This window comes from Hirundo rustica, chromosome 5 (assembly GCF_015227805.2).
Source record: "Hirundo rustica isolate bHirRus1 chromosome 5, bHirRus1.pri.v3, whole genome shotgun sequence".
NCBI classification, from domain to species: domain Eukaryota; kingdom Metazoa; phylum Chordata; class Aves; order Passeriformes; family Hirundinidae; genus Hirundo; species Hirundo rustica.
The window spans coordinates 22,609,378-22,631,140 of NC_053454.1; the positions used below are offsets into that span (position 1 = coordinate 22,609,378).

Here is a 21,763-nt window from a genome sequence, read left to right on the forward strand (position 1 = left end):
TACCATTTACAATGCATTCAGCATTATTTCCACATATCACACATCTGGATTTCACCTCACTGCCAGCTGTCCCTCTGACAGGAAGGCTACCTAGAAAAGCAAGCCTGCTTCTGTACAGCACTGAACAAGGCTTTTGGGCTTTCTCAAGATAGCTAATTTTTTTCTTTCATTAATTCACACAGAGATTAAGGAAAGGGTATAATTGATCCCAAAGTGTCTCACAGAGCAACCAAAAATCTGAAAAGCTGTTCCAGCTCTTCTTTCTATCCCTTAGTTCCTAACAGTTAAGGTAATATAAGCAAAAGGTCACCCCAACGGTATCTCCCACCTCTAGCAACACAAAACTTAGATTTGTATGGGCATGAACCATGACTTTTCCCCCTTGCTTCTAAAAGATGAGTTTTAGGTGAATGCAACATCCTGGAAGAAGAATTAACGAAGCATGCTAATGATCAGCTGTAATACTGTATAAGTGAAGGCACTGAATTCAGGTGAGCAGCTGCTTAGCAGCACATCATATTTTAACCTTAGAAATGTCTTATTTTTAACCCAAGAGCGAAAAAAACCATTAAGTTGGGCAGGAATCTGGCAGACATGGACATGGGAAGATACAGGTTTGTCTGAGAGACCGTTGATAGATATCAGAAAAATAAATGGTGTAGTACTGAAGTGTCTGGGAGGAATCCCTGCAGAAAAGGAAGAGGCTGCCCTAGAAACGCTAATGGGGCCTGGAAAGAACATGCTCAGTCAGAAACTGAGTCCAAATGGCAAACAGCTGAACTCAGATGATCTGAGAACTGCTCTCTGTTATGTTACAGAGTTCCCAAGTCATATTATCTCTTTGTGTCTCCTGATAGCCTCATTTTAAAATAGTAATAATAACAACTTCTCACCTTTGTAAATCTTCAAAATATCTATGGATGACAACCACTTAAACAGGGGTCAGTATTTTTAATAACTAAAATATACTATCCTATAACCCAGCTAGTCTCATTCAAATAGTAAAAAATTATCTAGCTTAGTTATTAATTTACTGTGGAATTACCTCATCTTCTGTCAGCAAAGTTGTTCAAAATTTTTTAGGTCTGTTCTCAATGTACAATTTCATCTTCATGGCTCCACGTGAAGCTCAAAAATCAAACTTCTCTTCAGTACATAAGTTATTTTAGCATAATAAAAAGATAGCATGACATTATATTGAGTTTCCAATCAAACTCCATTTAAATAGAAATATAAAAGAAGGACCTCCTTAAGCTTTAAACCTAAAAAAAATCACCATACACAGTAATATTATGTGTGCAAGTAGCCATCACCTGGTCTATGCATGTGAAGTATTAGTCTGTATTACTTATTCAAGTAGCAGCTGTTCTTTTTCTAGACATTACAAGTATTTTCAGGAAGAGATATCTCTTACTGCACATTTCTATGAAGATTTGTTTCCTTAGGTCTGGAGTTCCTGAAACAATTCCTGCAGCACAGTGGCTGCAGAAAGTTAGGACTGGGAGATTAGTTTTAGTTCTGAACAGAAACCAGCTTCTTGTCATTTCTTCTGACTGGTGTAAGAACAACAAACTGATCAAATTCTCTTGCTTGAGGAATTTCATAAAGAAGCTATTTATTTCAAATATGGAATTTTCTTCAGAGATCATTTGCAAATTGCTTTTTTCCTCTGCCCTTGTCAGAAACAAATGAAGTCTAGGACACAATATTTTACAGAAACATGCAGGGTTTATTAGGCTAACATATATGATTATAGACCACTTTTGGTAGCAGAAGTAAAACTGATTCTCTTTTCATGCCACCTAGGTCTCACAAAACACATTATCCAGTTTTTCATCTCATACTTGGCTAGAAGAAGTAATAATTTATTTTGTGCAGATATACACACTCTTAATTCTAAATATATGAGGTAAACCAGAATAATCAGGGTTGTAAGATGTTCACTTACCTTCTACAGCTGATCCACATGACAATGCTCTTGTTCAGGAATTACAGGCAGTATCTTTGTGGTCTGTGCAGGAAGTGGAACCTGTTGTTTGCTGGTTTTCACTATTGAAAGTTAAAATAATTTTTATCCATATTATTGACAGCAAATATACCTGCAGAATGTTGGACTTGCATATGCAAGTTTGAAAATAATTGACACCTACTTGAACACAAGACAGAGATGGACAGTACTGAAAGGCCTAACCATGTTTTGTATTCAACTTCCTCTTAATACTAGGATTACAATGTGCTGATTCTAAGTCTCCCTGGGAAGCAGCTTGAAGATAGGCAAATAAATTTGTGTGAAATAAATTTGTGAATAAATTGTAGTGAATATCCAAAAGCATGCAAATTTGAGTTTATGTAAGAGTCCCCCAAAATACAAACCCGTACCTTTGGCCAGTTAAGCAGAAACAATGGACATTTAGAGTGTGAACCTCCTGACTCCTTTTCCCATAAGGGCAGCACCGTTTGCCACAGACACATGTGCTGTGGCCTCAGCTCACGTTGTACACACAGGGCGAGCTACTGGGTACCACCCTGTTGTCAACAAAGATGACAGCATATACCTCAGAAGCAGAAAGGGGTGAAGTGATGCCTTTAGCACACAGATCCTGATACAGTATCTCAGTGGAATACAGATAAGGAAACACAGAGATAACATTGTCAGGCAAATGCACGGCGTTGTTTATCCAATGCATTTTTCAAAGAACTGCTGTAGAACACAAATAATATTTTGACTCCGGGTCCATCCTGTCCCTGACTATCCATTACTTCTGTAAACCTACAAATGGGTTTCTACTAAGTTGACAACAAGAAGCTAAACTGTGCCACTTATATCTAGCTATGTTTATTCTCCACTGATTACATCATGTGGGCTTCTCTCTTAACAAATGCAATTAAAAAATAAGAGTTTGGATCTTGGTATTTAAGCAGCTGATATGAAAAGCAAAGTCAAAATAAAACTGGGGTAGTTTAAGAAAAATAACAATGGGTCTTGTTTCACCCTCAGGATGAATCTGGAGAGAATGGGAATATAGGGTGATGTCGCCTTCAGTACCTGTGTGTAACAGAGTTCTACATGCATGCCAGCTGAGTAGAAAAAAGGTCCTTTGTGTATCAGTGCTCTATGGAAAGCATACAGGGGCTATAAAAAGTTCCCTAAAGTTACCTGCATCCTATAGATTTTATTCTTCTTTTTATCTGAAAAAAAAGGTTTTAAAAGCTCCAAAGTGATAAAAAGGCTTCACAATTTTCTTGGTTATGTTGCATTTCAGAAACATTTAACTCTGTGTTAAATACTGAATAATATGAGAAGCTTTGCTTTTGCCATCATTATTAATGTAAGTTGCAGAGGGAAAGATAATTATTCAGCTATGTCAGGAACCGAGAGGAACCACCAAATAGGTGATGTTTGTTAGCCGATATTAAACACATTTCTCTCTTCTTGGCTTTGTATCCATTTGCTGCTGTAGAAGATGTGTCTTGCCTGTTCTCTTTGCTAAAAAGAGAATGTATTGCAGAATACAAGGAGGAGTAAGTCTGAACTCGCTGGGATGCCGGCCCTGACACCACTGAGCCAGAATTAGCCTCTATTTCCAACATCTCAACTAACCTGAAGCCGCAGCAACACATCAGAGAGATGGCAGGATTTCCCCTATTTCCTCTGTCTTGTGGGAAAGGGACTATTATTTTAATAGGCTAGCACAGAAAATAATACAGGAATTCAAATGAGAGGAAATTTGTCTTGCTGTTTCTTCTGTGCAAATTACAGCTGTCAAGCCCACTTATATCAAATGCTATGGATGTCCCAATCTCACTTATATCAAGTGCTACAAACCCTAAACAGTCCAGGAAACAACTACAGGCCAGGAAGCCTGAGGTTTTATTCTCTGAATCCTGGTTGTCACTATGACCCTGCAATGTTCTTCGTTCAGGATGAGTTATAAAATTACCATCCATGAGATTTAACTTTGCATTACTGTGAGCCAGACAAGTGAGTCAAGGAATCTTGTATTTATATCCAAAAATGTAATGAACTAAACTGTGACTCCGTGAGCCAATGGAGCATCACTGGAAATGAGTACATTGTTTGGGCAATGTAGAACAAGGGATATGCTTAAACTAAGGCTGCCCACCCAGACTGTGGAATAATAATATGATGATTTTAACAACATGGTTCCCTGTTCTGCATTGTCCAGTTCTAGCACAGAAATGAGAGCAAGCCTTTTTCTCCAACACATCTTATGCCACATTCAAAATAGAATAAAAATATACAAGGAATGTAATTCTTACTCTAGGAAAAGAAAGTCTAAATGGGAATTTACAGTGATAAGATTCTAGTAATATAAATTCCCACTTAAATATAACCCATCTAATTATATTAATGAATCTTCCAGACCATACTAAGCTGATTCAGCTTAGCTATTAAATGCCCCAATTTATGCAATCTCATTCCTCTAAAACTTTATTTTTTTTTAATAATTATATAGCATACCGTTCACACACACTGGTCTGCTCCCAACAAGAAATTTTCTGCTATGTGCTCAGGATTATCTTTTTTTTAGCTCATGTAGCTACATGAGAATAACTACCCTTAGTCAGTTACTAGTAATGGAAGGGGCACCAAAGTGGTTTAGGGACAATGGCCTACGGAAGAGGAGTAACAGCAGGGTAAGTCTAACTTTCATCCCTTTATCTGCATGGGAGACTGATTTAACTACTAAGCTGCAAATGACAATCCAGCAGTTTCCACCTGAGTCCTTTTAAAACTCTGGGGAGTACATTCTAGTCCTTCTAATTGCCATTATTAATTTATTACGCTGTTCTAAAATCTCTTCTACTGTTTCTTCAATTTAAGAAAGCTCTTCAAAAAAATTCTTGCAATAAAATTCTCTTACGAATTGTCACTAGGACTCTGTGTAGTAAATGCAAAGCAAGGAAGTGGCTTCAATGGGTTATTTTCCATGTGCTATTACTATCTAGTTCTATTTGATGAAAATGCTCTGTCTCTGGAAATACAGCTCAGCCACTTAAAGAATACTTACTTCTTGCACTAAAAGAAGTACCCTCTCTCCTTTCCCTTGTCTTGTGGATGCATTTAAAGGCAACTCTTTTTTGTCAGTTCATACCATTTAAGGGACAGTTATTATACATAAATTCAATGGCAAGACCAGCTCCTAAGTCTAGAAAATGTGCTTTATACAACTCACGGTCTAGTGCATTCTCTCTTTTATATTAACACCCCAGACAATGTTTAGTCAACATTTATGACCAGAATGCTGTAAAGCTCCCCTCTCCTCACTACATGTGCTTAATCCTTTGCAGTACTGTGAATTTGGAAGGGTGTAAATTTAATCCTTCCCTGGAGAGCGTGCTATACATTTTCCCCACTTTCTTCTGGTCTCTGGAATTAATGATAATGATTCATGGATATAAAGCCACTAACAGTTCCACAAAACTAATATCCATGTTGTAAATTACCTTTTTATAGGACCACAGTGACATTAAGCCAGTAGTTTGCTGTGCTTCCTGAGAATTCACTCCCATTCTCCAAGCATAGGCTTCTCTCTTTTTCTTCGCTTACAATTTCTTAACTTCAAATAACCTTTTAGTAGTTCCTATACATCTTTTCATCTATATGATATACTGTCACATCCTCTCAAGTACTCATTACTGTGTTTCCAAGGTGATTGTATTTTCTTCAGTGGATCTCAATGGTTCTTTTTCAAGATTGCAAGCTATTCTCTAATTATAATGAATATATTATCAAGGGCTGTCAACAAAGTCATCTGTAGCTATTTATAATCCATTATCATAACAGCAAATCCTAAGCTTAGCAACTGTGGAAAGAATAAACTCTTCATATTGATTTGATTCCACTTTAAATTATATTGGTATAAACTGAGAAATTGATTTGTTTTACTGAAATTATGGTGTGTGAAACCAAGGAATTTTATATTAAAATAAACCCCATTATAGCAGTTCATGTAACTAAGCATCTTTCTGGGTTACATGGATTGATTGTAGTGGGAAGCACTTAAAAGTGAGAATGGCAAACCAATAAGGGATTCCTATTCTCTTCAGTGTAATCTAGTAAAACCGGGCTTGAATTTCCATAGGACCCTATCATCAAAAATGCCTTGGATATACAACATTAAAAATGCCATTCTGGACATATGATAAACAGGTATGATATTAATGAAGCTGCTCAAGACAACAGACATGAGAAAAGTAATTCCTTCCCTGCAGAATGAAAACAATGAGCTCATAAATATATCTCAGAGGTGGCCAGTGTTTTGAGAGCAAGAAGCATATATTGTACTCACAGGAGAGTTCAGACAGACAAGAAGCTATTCACTCTTTTCTAGGTAAAATTGAAATGCCATAAAACACTGAGTTGTAGACATAAATTATTGAGTCTCCTTTTACTCCTGAAGAGCTAACAAGACAAAAAGCAAAGTACTTAAGCCTAGTCAAATTTAAAACCATTTTTTTCATTTGCTGGCTTTGTATTTTTCTTGTTTTGAAGGGAGGTTAGTTTGCCATTCAGTGCTATTATTCTATATGTTCATGTTAATCTTTTTGAAGATATAGCTCCCTTCACAAAACCAAAGTCCTTGAAATTTATTAAAACGTTTCACTCTTTGAGCAATGTCAGTAACAAAACAAAAACTGTAATTGGCACTTACACAGATATTTGTGGCTAAATCCAGTTTTCTAGAATCCAGACTTCGAGTTTACCATGCCATTTAGTTCATCTGTGCTAAACATATTACATTCTCTGAAGAACACAATTTTATACCTATCTGAAACTCAAAAATTGCATTTTGTGGGAGCGTGACCCTAGAAATAGGCTGTGAAGTGCCAGCAAAGCCATTTTTTGAGTCCTGCTACAGTCATTCATTCCAAGCTTTGGTAGCAAATTTTATCAAGAGTCACAAACACATAGAGCATACATACATGTGTACATCTGTGTATACTTTTTGTACACAAACAAAGCACTCAGCTGCCAGACCTCAAAACTGGCACACAACATGAGCAAAAATTTTAAAATTCAAACTCATTAATGCAACACATTGGGAAGACTGGGAGAAACATTCCCACAAGATATATATTTAAGTGTTCTTATAGTTTTGTTGTAAGATTTATTTCTTTATAATAAAAAAGTGTTTCCTTAATATAAGCCAGATAAAATTTGTGTAGGACAAAGGTAACTCTGAAACAAACCCGAAGCATCTCTTGACAGGAAAATCTTAAAAGGTCTTTCTTGAACTCCTCATGCCTCAAGATTTGGTAATTTTTTTTTTTTATTATTTTTTTTACTTTTATATTACTTACCAGGAAAAGGATGAATTGTAGTAGCAGACACAGTTCTTCTTGCATGCCTGGAACTCTTTCTTCTTAGAACAGTAGAAACTGATGTTGCTACTTTGTGTTCATAATCTGCTTTAAACGAAATGTGTTAGCATCAGCCCTGATTAGAAGGAAAGCTTGTAAACCCCTTATTATCAAACTGTTGAACACCTTGGAAAAGGTTAAAAGAATCAGGAAGGTATTGGAATAAGGTGATGAGAAAAACCAAGGGCCAGATGATTTGTGTTTTCCTGAATGAAATTTTCTAGAAATTTCATTGAAGTTTGTCCCTTTCAAATTATTACTTGCTTTTTTCTATACTGTGTACCTTGAACAAATTTTTTATCAAGAAAAATACATGTTTCAGTACAGGTATGGACTCTCACTGTTGACAGTGGAGTAGCAAGGCTGCAGTGTACTGGCATCCTAGGAAGCTGACAGATTCTTTGCTAGTGTGGAGCGTTCATCTTGGTAAGCACAGTCAGAGAGCAAGCTCCACACCACTGACAAAGCTAGAGCTGGACTGGGCACCTCTGGCTGTTCCCCAGCACCCAGTTCTCAGTCTTTCCATCCTTCTGCTGCTCTCTAAATGCTGTGCTCTCAGTGGATTTATTGCAGACAGTTGTGCAGCTGTTGGGGTTAGCCCTGTTCAGCAGTGACTGCAGTCCAGGGCTCAGGGAGCTTCTGGTGACAGGCTCACTCCAATTCTAAGGAACAGAATTTATTTTTATCATTTTCCTTTGAGAGCACTAAGAAATTAATTTAGTTAAAATTATTTAGGTCATGAATTTTTTTATGAATAGCCAGTGGAGATCTGAAATGCTGAAGCCCTAAGCATACTGTAACCATTAATGTTGAAGGAAGCTCTGGAAGTGTTCATGAGACAAGAGCAGAAGGAAAAAGGCAAAACAATTAATTACTAGTTTAGGACCTTTGTCGCGAATGATCGTAACCTCCACCAGGTTTATTTGGATATTTTATTTTATTCACTCATGAAAATAGCTTAATGATTCAGTCTCAGAGCCTACCTAGCAGAATATCTTGCAAGGTCTCAAGAGGAAATGAATAATTCCACATTTCTTAACAGCTTTCAGTGGTGCTCAGAAATTAAGAGAAAAACTACTAACTGAATTATGGCTGGAAAAATTCATAACAGCAGTTTTAAGAACATAGTAATGTTCCCTATTCTTTAAGCACCACTGAAAAAAATTAATATATAGACTTGCAATGAAAGGTGGCATCTTAATATACACACATAAAACTTAAGTTTCATTTTTTATGTGCTTGTCTTTTTATCAGTTACATAATGATGTTGGTTATAATGTTATATATTATAAATCTAACTCATAAACCCACTTTTTTTCTCAATTAGCAGAAAATGTATCTTTGAAGCTAGTAAGTAATTAGAAGCCTCAAATGGGCATTTTTTCCTCCCTGTTTGTGTTCATGATGATTCTGAAAAACTTGAACTTCGTTTAAAAAGTTCTATGTTTAAGAATAAATGTTCTAAGACATTAATCATCACTACTTACAGTCCTACATTAAAAATAGAATGTTATGACTCAAAGCATGGAAAATCAGAGATATGACATTTATAAGTAGTTTTCAAATTACAAATAAAAGTCCTTTAAATTAGAGCACGTAATAGCCCACTTACAAGTCCTAATTTACACTTTGTGGGGTTTTATATACATGAAATAAGTCTCAGAAATCGGTTCTAGCCATGAATAAAATATAATGTATTTTAAGCAACATAATCTGGTAAGGAGTTCCTTTCATTGGGGCAGGGAGGGTACAAACTTGACATCTCAAGCAATTATTTTTCTTATTAATTTATATATATATATTCATAAAGTATTTACATTATGCAAACAGAAACATTTTGTGTGTGGACACTGTTCTTCCTTCGGTTCAGTTATGATTAAACCTAGACTTCTATTGCTCCTTCATTATAATACTACCTGTGCACACAGTAAGGATGGTCAAGGGAATGGATATGGCTTTTTATTTGTTTTTCTACCCCTGTGACCAGGGTCTCCTTTCAGCACCTCTGAACTACAGGGGGAATGGACACCTGCCTGGGAACAGCAACTAAATGTCAGTTGTTTGGAGGCATCCTGTCTGCTCAGGATGCCTGAGCACCTGACACAAGCAGAACATCTCTGGAAACTGCTGTGAAAAGCACCTAGGAGTTATTCCCTCAGGTAACAGCATAAGTAATATTCTTTTCACAGTGATGAAAGGTAATTTGCTCCTGGTATCACCTGCCTCTGACTAGGGAAGAGAAACAAGGAGCAGCAGACAAGCAGTCAATTTTCTGCACTCTTTTTGTGCAGAGGACTTTATCTTCATTATTTGAAGTCTCAAGTTCAGGGTACTCCTACATTTATTCGTGTTTTATTCATTGTGTATTGCTAGAGAAAATACTGTAAATCTGATTTCAGCTTGTATCCCAAGAAAAGTGCCTGTCTTGTCTGCAGGAATATTGTAGGAACAATTGTTTCAGTCTCTGAACTAACAGCAAGTTCTCTCATAGAAAAGTTCTAATCGCTTGGAATAGTCAATAGTGATGGTTCTGAAACCACAGCAGTGTTTTCTTTGTTGAAATAATAGCAAAGAGACAAAATGTTATCTGGGCTTAATTCAGCTCTGCACTTAAGAAGGTGCACCTTGGTTTCCCTGCATGGAATTACACCACCAATGATTTTGAATATCCAGTTTTTAGGACAGACAGATGAGTGTATATCTCCTCATATCTGTCCAATAATTTTTCTTCACTGTCATCTAAATAAGTCATCTTCAGGAGGAAAAGAGTATTTCAATTAATTTATACTGGTCATTGGCATTTCTGCTTAAAAACTTCCACAAAGTTTAACAGTAATTGTTTAATCTGCTGAAGTCAGTGTGAAACCAGAAGTTCCTATCACAAAACTACCAACCATCTATCAAAACCCTCACATTTAATTTGCCATCAACAAGCTTGGATGTGCATCCATGATTTTTGCATCCACCACAGAGGTGAGAGGTGATACTATCAATCACCTGAGTACTTCAGTCAGTCTCTAGGAAGCTTTTACCATTTGACAATCAAAGTATCAGTATCTGAGCTACAGTAATAATCAACAGTTTTGTTATTATAAATTAATACATTTTTACTTGCATAGAAATTTAAATTCATGCAGATTAACTTTTCGTTACTTACAGTTCTGTTTATTTTCTTGGACTATTTTGTAGATGACAATTGAAACAGTAAATACAAAAACTAGTGGAATCATAGTGAGCCAAGTGATCTTCGTCATACACATTGGATCTGTCCATAAAATATACAAGAGAGAAAATTAAGCATCAAATCACTAGCAGCAGAGAAAAGCAGAACATTCCAGCTTGGTAGGTTTTTGGACTGTGCCTATCCCCACAGATAAAGGGAAAAGAAAAAAAAAAAAAAAAAAAAAAAACAAAAAAAAAAAAAAAAAGAGAGAGAGATAAGATTATACCTTTTTCTTTCAGCCTTCTCTGGGTTTTGATGTTCAGTTTCCTGCCTAGAATTTAGCTTAATTTTTGCTTGTATTTTTATATCTGTATCTATATATCTCCCCACAGCTGAAATAGATACAGATGACTAATTGAATGAAAACTTTTCAACTTAGCAAATGAAAATATTTCACAGACCAACTTTTATATTTAAGATAGAACAAAGGTAATACATGTCCCCTCTGTCTGGATAGAGCATGGAAGGGATTGGTGCACTGCCCAACACTGGCCTGTACTGGCATTCTTAGCCTTCTGGTCCATCTTCATATAGGAGAGAAGTCAAGATTCTACATATAGAACTTTTCTTATAAAAAAGTGAGGAAATGCCGCCAACACAACAGAAGCCCTGTGAGGAGTCCCTTAACTAAAGTTGCAGTGAGGGAGAATGGCGTGGGACTGGATGCAGGAGGTAGGCTGCTCTTTCAGACAAGAAGTGTTGCAGAAATGCACCCACATTCCACAGGGATATAGTTCAATAACTAGTTATTGAACTATAAGTCAGGACTATATGCAACAAAGGAACGATGTGGAGAACTTTTGCCTCTGGTTGTTTGAAAGGCCCTTCAAACTTCTTTGGCAGCTGTATGTTAATGCATACCTTAGCATTGTCAAATAACTTTTAAAAAACAGCTGTGTTACTATGACTCATAAAAAAACCAAATTACACACTGTAGCCAAACCACTGTTTCCCTTCTCCTGACTTAGAACAGTACAATTAGACTTACTCTGACTTCCTTTGTATCTTCTCCATCAAGAACTTGTGAAGCAAATGCCAATCACCCCATGGCTCATTCCTCCTAATTTAGAACTAAAAATATCTTTTATACAGTAATCTAGGCTCCTTTTAAACAGAGCACTCTACCCTGTCTTGTAGTGGCTTGTAATAGCTTGATTATCAGCCTTGTTTAGTAAAAGCCCTGAGCACCTCTTCAGATGTTTTGAGGTAAAGAGAAAAAAAAAGATGTATTGTTAATTTTCGTTGCTAATATGAGATTGCTAGTATCCACATAAATCAGTATTAGCAAAGGTTGGTTAGCTCCTAGCATTGACACAAGTTAGCAGGGCAAGTTACAAATTATGCTCCTCTCATGTCTAGACACTAAAAAAAATCCCAAACAAAAAACCAAAACAATCCTAGACTGTCCTTTCTTCTCCAGGATTTTCCCTGGAATTATTTAACATATGTTAATCCAACTCTAAAAAACATACTTCTTCCAGCAAAGGTACAGCATAAAATACATTTCCCATGCAAAACCAAATTAATGCCATAATTCAGCAATTTCCAAATGACAAGTGTTGCATAGAGACAGACTGGAAGCCCTGACCATGGTCAGGCAATCAGACAAAAAACTCGAAGCACAAAGAGAAATATAAAAAGCTGCAGGTTGTCCTATGGGAAAAGTAAACTTAGTTCAGCTGAAGATTTATCTTCTAAGCATACTGTAGTGAGGCTATATAGTAGGCTATTGCAGTACAACATTAGAATGGTCAAACCTATCTCCTGGTCCTTTCGCCACTGCCATTAAGAGGGATTTTTAAATTTACCTCCAAGACAACAGGGTTATGCCATTATCAGGAAAGGGGAAATTATATTCCAGGCTTTGTTATATGCAAGGTGTGAGTCTGTTGCTGCTAAGCAAAAAACTATATACAGATCTTTACGTTGCTGTATTTCTTCTAGAAAAAGAAAGAAAAAAAAAAAAGGGCACAGCTAAACCTGCTTTAAATCAGTATAAAAATCATCAGTTGTCTACTGTGTATTGTTTTTTAATAAGGGATGTTCAAAATGGAATTCTCTTTTTGTGAAATATTTAAATATATTCAAATGGTTGCTGGAAGCAGAGAACTACCTACTTGAGATTTCTTGCAAGATTATATTGTTTCTAGTTTGATTTCCATTCTGACTCTCCTTTGTAACTTACATTCCATATAAGACTTCAGTTGCAGTGAAATACTTATACAGTCGTTCTGGTCTTCCATCATTGCCAAGAGACAAGAATGATTTAGTTGTTCATCAGCTGCATTTCGTCCTTCAACAATAGAATTGTTGATGTGGATTTCTATCAGGTAGTTCGTATTATACGCCACTTCTTTCTTGGAATCCGTGGTGAAATTAAAATATTTATAAAAATATGTAACATTTTCTGTTTTCACTTCAAGCGAGCCTTTTGCTTTTGGAAATAAAAGTTAAAACAAAATTGTTATACAAGTGGTAGACCAAGAGACAACTCTCAAAAAGAACAGTGAATTCTCTGTCTCATTTGCAAAAACTTAAAGGTTTCTATGTCACTGACTATGAAAAAGATGGATAAATGTATACTGTGTAAAATTACTCTGAACAGATCTGAAGAGCATTGGTTATCGATACATTTTCCCCTTTTTTGCTTTACTATCAGCTTTTGTTGTTGTTGTTTTCGTTGTTAGCGGTCAAAGGCAATGGGCAAAAAATCAAGCTATGAGAAGGGCAGAGCCCAGGCAGAAGCCATATGATGATAGAGATTTGAAGTGCACACACTGTCTATCTGCTATCGGTTGCAGGAGGCCCTTGCTTCCCTTCAAACCACAAAAGCTGTGAAACATGCTGTTTACAAGAAAGAGAGGAGACATTGTCAAAAGTGTTAGTTGTACAAATATAATGAGTTGTACAGTTGTACTGAGAACAAAGGTTGTTCATGTATAACTTTTTATTTTTCATACTTGTTAAGTCAGCTACTTTTTGTAATAAAGAAAATATGTGGTTGGAAAAGAACTGAATTTCTTATATTCAGGACTTGGCCTATTGCCCCTGTTGTTGACAATGTTAGAAAGAGGTATCCTCTCCCCCAAAGATTTCTAGATATTTTCAAGTGTATATTGCACAGAAGGATGTGCTGCTACTGCTCTGAAAAGATGTGGGTGTTGCTACTAACGCCTTAAGTTTTAGCTTTCATGCTTTTCAGATTCTGTGCTGCCTAGGGGTGTAGTTCTGAGCCTCATATCAAATGTTACTAAGCTCTCTCCACAGAGTACTTAGACAAAAAAAATTTTTTTCCGGATGAAGACCAAGGGCAACAAGTACAACTTTCAGGCCCAAAAGCATAAAAAATTGTAGGCTGAAGAGAGAAACAAGAAGGATGGGACTTCATAACCTGAAGCTGTAACTGAACAATGAAACCCCAATTTGCAAATGGACAAAAACTTATAAAAGTGTAAGACCTCGTGACCAGTCATCCATTTTTGCGACCATTTAAAGTCCATTATCTTGGGTGTAGCTCTGGCCAGGCTCTTGTCCTGCCCAAGGTGTATCCTTAAAGGCCTTTTAATAAATAACTACTTTATTCTTTAGCTCTGTCCAGTCTCTGTTCCAGGTCAGCCTTCCCATAGGCATGAATACCTCTCCTCTATATTGCTGTGCCATTCCTTAGTCAGTGCTGCATTCTATAAAACATGCAAGGCCATTTCTGATACTACACAGTTGTGGATAATGTAGATTACAAACACAAAAATGGTTATTTCTTACACAGTTGCCATTGGAATAGTTATCTACTGAATTAGTTCTTCAGATACTTGCTCACAATCTATCTTCATAATGCCAGCAATCTACATGTAGACTTCCAAAATGACATTTAAAAGCTTGAAAATTTGTCAGAAAGTACAACTCCTTAGAAATAAATTAAGTACTTTAGAAAGTAGTACTTGCTACCAACCTGTTTCACTGATAGCCAGGAATGAATGCCACTGAGAATCTAGTACAAAATCTGCATTTTCTAGCCATGCAAAGAAAAGTTCAAACCCCCATTGTTCATAGACATGCAAAGACCATAGAGAACTAGGAGTATATATTCTTCTTCTAAGTACCAAATAAAACTTTTCCTTTTTTTTTTTTTTTTTTTTTTTTTTTTTTTTTTTTTTTTGTAATTACCTACTTCAAATTAAGTATTTCTCTTATCCTACTTACTTCTTTTAGCTCTTGACCCTGATCCTTGATGATCAACATTCACACCCCTCTTGGATTCACACTCTGTCTGTTTAGGGTGGGATTGTTGTTCCCTCCAGGATGACTGGCAAATACATGGAATATTTTGGAAATTGGAATTATTAACAATGACCTTCAGCAAGATGGTCTGGTTTTCTCTTCTTTGTTGCACTGATCTTCTGTAAGAATTGTTAAAAGTACAAAGTGGAAAAGTGGTGTTACTTGACGAACAGGTATCCATGCATGACACCATCAGAGTGTTAGCTGTAAAAGAAAGAGTGCTGTATTAGCCAGACATTCATATAGGACACATGGACAAGTATGTGTATAGAAGTATCATGTAGTGGATATTCCAACAATCTTATGTTCAAATGCATTTTTTCTTCCTTGAGGGTTACGATGGGATGTTGAATACATCATATATGTAAGAGAAAGCAAGCACTGAGTCTTTCCACAACCTAGATGCTGGATTTTATTTGCTAAATTGTATTAAAACTCTTGTAATAGTAACTGGAATTTGTAATGGTATCTAGTCACATTCTTGTTTCAAAGCTGCTCCAATTTGACTGTTCTTCAGAAGAAGACAAAGCACATTTATGCTTCTTCAAAAGAAGAGAAAACTTGTTTGGAGAGGGAACTCAGCCCTGGAACAGTGCAGTTGCAACACTCCAATGCAATTATGTTGTAAAGTAGCTATAAACTCAATGAAGGCTTTCTTTCCAAATGACATTGAAACCACAGATTGAAAATACACAAAAATGCTGCCGAATCCTCCAGCCACACCTTTCACATTCTCTTATATTCAGTCAACAAACATGGATTTTAATTATGACCTTTGGGTTTGGTATTCACAGTCAAATTTCAGTATCAAAGAACTGCAGCTAGAGTACATTAATGCAGTTCTGGCAAGCAGCAACACCCACATAGTTATAAATGAGTGTGATTTGTCTTCCACATTACAGTAGAGCTTTATCATGCAAATTTTTCTTGTTTGAACTACTTTTTCAGCATACAAAAAATCAAGAAAAAAAAATTTGTGTGTCCCCAACATGAAATATGTATTTATGAATAACTACTTCCTAGAGCTGATGCAGTACTAACCTATAGTTTTATAGCTCTGTTTCCAATGCTAGTGGTACCCTTGCATCTCTATAAAGGGAATATTTTGTATATAACTCCCATTATGAGCAACTGGAGCAATATGATCATAAATCCTTATGTATAGAGAGCAAAATATAGTCTTTAGTTCCTCCAATGCCCAGCTGCACTCTGACAGCTTCAACAGGCCACCTGTGCTTACAGAGCAGCAGGCTGACCTCAGAAATGGTTCAGTGAGAGATTCCAGACAGGATACAGAAATAAAATCCAAACTTCAATGTCAAAGTCAATTATCTTCTCTTTACTAACACTACATCAGAGAGTCATAAACTCCTTATAAAATATAATAAATTGAAATGTAAAATGCACAGGTAAGAAAAATATCATTTTTATATAAAAAAGAAAAATATCAGACAAAATTTAGGGCTTGATCTTCCCCTGAGGCAAGACAAAGTATTTTCCTTGAAATGCTTACATTCTGACCCACACAAAAAACAGGCTTCTGTGATCAAATTCTTCCGCCTGAAAGAGGCATTTTGTGTAGAACTTGTCTGTGGAGATGAGCCAGGAGCAAAAATTGAATGCTTACTCTGCTCTCATGGCAAGCCATGGCACCTGGGCAACCAGTCTAAAACCAGTGTGTCCACTTTCAATGGCAACTAATCATAATTCCTTAACATATCCTTTTCACCAAGAAATCTGTACATGGACTTGGGAATCTGCTGACTGGACTGTGACAAACATCTATGTTCAGCACTGCAAAGTCCATTTTGAACCTCACAAATGGCTAAACAGATTCCAGAGCTGCCTGTGAGCCATGCTGTAGGTGTGTAAAAGGCATGTTACCTGAGTGGAAAAGGTGTGAATGTCGTTGAGTACTGAGAAAGCCAATCAAATGATGACCTAGCATAAAAAACTTTTTTTTTTCCATGTCACAGGACTGTGGACTTTCTAAGGAAGGATATAGATTGTTGAACACTTGAAGCAGGGCTGCAACAACCCTACACCTTCCCAGTGGATTACATGGCAGACAGAGAGCCATACCATATTCATTGTTCCTTACTGCAGGACTGGGAAACACCCTCCCAAATGTAAACATCACTCTAGAAATGCGGAAAGAGTTTTGTGAAATCTGAACACAGGCAGCCTGAATAACAAAAAAGGATTGCTGAGATGAAATTGTGCAGAGTAAGTCTAGAAAACTGTTTTATATTCAAAGACCTGCAACGACATGCTTAATGTTAAGAAGTCCTGAGATTATTAAATTCTTCTATAAAACCTCTATTTACAGGGTGGTTTTCCATATAAAATCCAAATCCATTAAAGTGAAATTATTCACAAGGAAGATCAAAATTTGTAAAAATCTTGCTTCCCATTAAGAAAGCCATGAATATTTCACTTTGCATGGGCTTGACTCTTTTCATTTTATCTGCAGTATTCTGTTTAAAGTCAGAGCAGCAGTATATGCAGTTGCATTTTTTTATCACTTCCTTATAGAAGCTGTAGTTGTCACATAATATTGTAGAGATGCAAGACCTACAGTACAAGTTGGGGAATACACAACTGATAGATTAAAGGAGATACACGACATTGAGTAGCAGGACCCAAGGGATAGGACTGGAACTGAAAACATCAGACCCAAAAGGGTAACTTCCTACGCTAAATCAGTGTAATTTAAAGGTTCAATGACTCGTAACCAAACAAGTGGGTTGCTTTACAAATTGAAAGGAAACATTTCACTCCTGGTAATGCTGAACTGTATTCTTTAGAAAAAAAATTTAAAGGCTTTTTTTTTGCAAATTGATTTCCTCCGAAATTTCCATTTAATGAGAAATTTCCATTTTTATTCCCTCTCCAGAATGAACATAAATGCGGGAATTTCCCATAAGACATCCCGGAATGAGGAGATTTCTGACATTCATTTAGGAACTTGCAGAGGAAGAGCCAGTGATTATATTCCACATCTCAAAGATCTCCAACAATTCTGTCTGCTGAAGCCTCATGGTGTAACCAGCAATTTGAACCATTTACAAAAAATTCTGTACATTTTAGGTTTGCCACGAAATCTGAAACAAAACCAGTTTTCAACAGAAGGTTTTTGATGAACCAGAGACCCAAACTCCTTAGAGATTTTGAATAAATTGTTCAACATATTTACTTTCTAATGTAATTCAGACATCATTGCACAGTCTGTTATATAGTAATTGAGTTTTTAAAACATCCCAAATGCAGCAATAATTCTAATTTTCCAAATATAAACCTGTGCTGCTCCAACTATAATTCTGTTCTGCACATATATTTCACAATCTTATTTTAGACATGCTGCAATTAACACAGAATTGATCACATTATTGCAGCCTAAAGCATGGCCAGTAAGAGAAATCTAGAAAAAATATCATGGAAAAATGTAATTATTCTTTGATGTTTGACACTACGGTTAATGTTTCTTTCTGGTAATAGTCCTATAATTGTTTATTTGCATAATCTGTGCTACAAATACTTTGTTTACTTCTTCATGGAGGTAAAACATTAATTATTCCAACAGCTTAAACTGAATTATAAATGTTATGATATTCAAAACTTATGACAGCTTACCAAGTTTGTTTATTTATAAACAATAAAAATCTATACATTATATTCCAATTACTGATACGTCCATTCTTCCTGGTTAATGAAAAAAAATATATAAGTGTATATAAGTAATCTAATCTGGATATTTTGATGCTAAATTTTTTTCAGAAAATTATATGCTTCATAAAGATATTATGTTATGATGCCTGAGAACACACTCTTTGGCAAAGGGATGCTTTTTATTATAAAATTTATTTATTCAAAAGATTTCTTAGGAATGGATGTGACAAAACTATTTTAAAATTAATTTACTCATGGACTTTTAAAAAAACACTGAACTAGTAACTTGCACACATATGTAGTTTGCATTTATTCTAAATCCAGTATCAGCCTTTAGGATCACAAAGAAACATTTGACATTTATGCTACAAGATTTGCTTTACTTAGTTACATCTGTTCTGCTCTGCTTTATGTCAGATTAGCACAGCATATCTCTTTCACGGACAGCATGTCATTACCAGATAGTAACTATACAAAGTTTTACAGCATTTAAGTATAAAAAAACTTCTAAAAGGTTGTGGTGGTTTTGTTTGTTTGTTTGGGTTTTTTTTGTTTTGTTTCTTTCTTTTTTTTTTTTTAAGTCATGAGCACCTGCTATAAAAGAACAAAAGAACATAAGCACTTCTAACTACTTTCTTCATGATGAAGGCAGTAAAAACACAGTTGCATGGAAATAGTTACCAAAAATTTTGCAGTGTATGTAAATTACAAACTCATTTCAAATTGCCACATATAATTAACTCTGTTCATTAAAATCTAACAAAAAGAGCCTATATCCTTTGCAAATTCCGCATGAGTGCAGCATCCTAACCATTGCTTTTAAGAAAGTACAAGCCAACTTTTCAATTGCAGACTTCAGAATAAATGAAAGACTATTTTAAAAGCTGATCACTCACCTTCATGGATTTTGAAAAATTCAGGTAAACACAAAATAAACATGGTAATTATTCCTAGTGCTAATCTGAAGACTACTGGTTTTCTCAAAAGCAAGCACATGTCACTGAAGCACTCCCATCTAGCATAGTGATGGTAACTTCCTTCCTGGTTTAGCTTTTAACTTAGTGCAGCCATTATGCAAAATAGCATCTATTCATTTCCTCTTCTTATAAAGACTTTGCTTTTTACTTTTCACTACACTAACTTGCAGAAAGCCACAGTCTGTTCTTACATGGACATGGATGAGGATGATTCATTAAAATGTGATCAAGATAAAATTCATGTACCACAATGACAAGAAGAAAAAAAAAAAAACAAGCAACCATTTTATATGTTTGTGGTACTTTTGCTTTAAGAACCCCTTAATAACCACTTTCATATACCTGCTAAACACTAAATGTGGAGGAATTTTGTTCTCATTTGGCCAAGTTTTTTTAAAAATGAGTCAGACCCTCCTTATAAAAATGAGTCAGAACCACATGAGTCAGTTAGGGGGATTTTATTGTTTTATTTGTATATATTTGCATGGGGCTAGGTGGAAGATAATGTTATGTAATAGAGAATCTTACAGACTTAAATAGATTATTGATTTGATCATTATAATCTAAAGTTTTTGATCGGGCAATCAGTGGTATACTAAGTACAATGAACTGAGGATGAGTTGTTCATATCACTGCTGTATTCTTGAAAGATGACAGATGTGTTGCCAATCTGTCAAGTGTCTTCAGTTTGCATTCTACTATTCTTTACACTACAAGAAGACTGGATAGAGCCTTTGCTATTTCTATACATCATAGGCACAATTTTTCAGCTAAACTTTCCAGTTAAAAGCATTTAATTTTGAGAACCACCATGATATTCTATAAATTTTTCTTATAGATGAGACTGCAAAGAACATTTCTGAAATGTTCTGAATAAAAGTACTCTGAATAATGCACATGTAAAAACAAACAACTTGACTCAAATATAGAGAAGTAACAGTATAAAGTATTTCATTAATTCAGAAAGATGTCTTTTGAAGTATTTTTCCCACAAGCCATTAAATATTGAGTACTACCCAAACAAAGTAATACTGTTGAAATTAAAATAAGAAATGCCCTACAAACTTGAAATGCTTGTCATCTAGTTATCTCAGAAAATGAGTAAGGCAAGTGGAAGCAAATGCAGTATTCATTCTATAGAAAGAGTCCTAATGAAGCTGTAGCGAACATAAATTTATTAAAATGATATTTTTAATGTAGCACTTTCATGCAATGAAAGCAATGGAATCAAAGCAAAATTAACTCTGATTTTTTGACAGTATGGTATAATAGAAGCAATAGGATACAAAAAAAATCATAGGTATGAGTTTAAAAGGAAAATATTATGCAATTTATGTCATCCATTAGTAATTTAGCTCTTCTTTGTTTTTGCTAATTTGCATTGCCCCTTAATAATCTTCTGCATCAGTTACTTATATTTTCCTGGTTTCAGTGTTGTATGGTGTTCACCCAGAAGAAATGGAGAAAATACTAGAAAAGAGCCGGAGGACTTTTCAAGTACTATATGTATCAATCTCTTTCTGATACAGACTCTCAGATGGTAATGCCCAAGGGCAGAATAGATATTGCCCTACAGGATTCCACCCAAGCTCAGGCTGATATGGTATGAACCTGTGGAATACATTGAGCATCAGATGCTACAGAAGGTGGCTTCCAAGAACTCTGCAGTGAGCTGATGGGGCATATCTACTTTAGGGTTATTGTGATGGCAGATTTTAGGTTTGTTTCTGAATTCAGAGTTGGTGATCTGTCTGCACACCCCTCAAGGACGCCGTAAACTTTAGACGCTACTACCTTTGGGCAGTTCTGTGTGTGTGTGTGTGTGTGTGTGTGTGTGAACTGGCTGAATCAGGTGTGTGTGAAGCCTAGAAAACATGAGCTTTCTTTCTTGGGGACAATCTCCCCTCCACCTAACTAGTAATTTTTACACAGCTGGAACAACTAGCTTCTTTGAAACCTCCATCTTTCTGTCAAGTTTAGTTGAAACTGGCTCAGTCGTTTAATGCCAGCCGTGATGACAACTGTCAGACAGGCGAAGCGCACAGCCACGCAGGCCGTATTTCCGTGCAGAACGAGGCCCAGCAAGCGCTGTAGATCGCATTACTGCATCAAACCTGCACCGCCATGCCTCAGCGGTGGCCTCCTGCACCCCTAAATCAGTTTGAGCGGTTGAAGGTGCATCTGGCTGTCACACAGTCTATTAATTCGGAAAATTATCAGCCTCTGGATG

The 21,763-nt window shown here is 36.0% G+C and overlaps 1 protein-coding gene across 1 annotated transcript; it reads right to left on the bottom strand.

The window, feature by feature from the left end:
* Positions 1 to 1,951: 1,951 nt before the first annotated feature.
* On the bottom strand, positions 1,952 to 19,504 carry TMEM156 (transmembrane protein 156). The gene is made up of 6 exons (XM_040065467.1): positions 19,453 to 19,504; positions 14,810 to 15,091; positions 12,795 to 13,043; positions 10,544 to 10,651; positions 7,327 to 7,431; positions 1,952 to 2,049 (listed from the first exon to the last, which is right to left on the bottom strand). The coding sequence occupies exons 1-6, from the start codon at positions 19,493 to 19,495 to the stop codon at positions 1,952 to 1,954; spliced, it is 885 nt and encodes a 294-aa protein (XP_039921401.1). The 5' UTR covers positions 19,496 to 19,504.
* Between the last annotated feature and the right edge of the window lie 2,259 nt (positions 19,505 to 21,763).

What these genes read in the sequence shown, in the direction of transcription:
- TMEM156 (XM_040065467.1), bottom strand. Translation starts at nt 19,495, where the DNA reads ATGTTTATTTTGTGTTTACCTGAATTTTTCAAAATCCATGAAG. An exon ending in CCAAGAAAATAAACAGAACT is followed by an intron (nt 7,432 to 10,543) that starts GTAAGTAACGAA and finishes CGTTTAAAGCAG; the next exon opens with ATTATGAACACAAAGTAGCA. An exon ending in TACAATTCATCCTTTTCCTG is followed by an intron (nt 2,050 to 7,326) that starts GTAAGTAATATA and finishes AACTTTCAATAG; the next exon opens with TGAAAACCAGCAAACAACAG.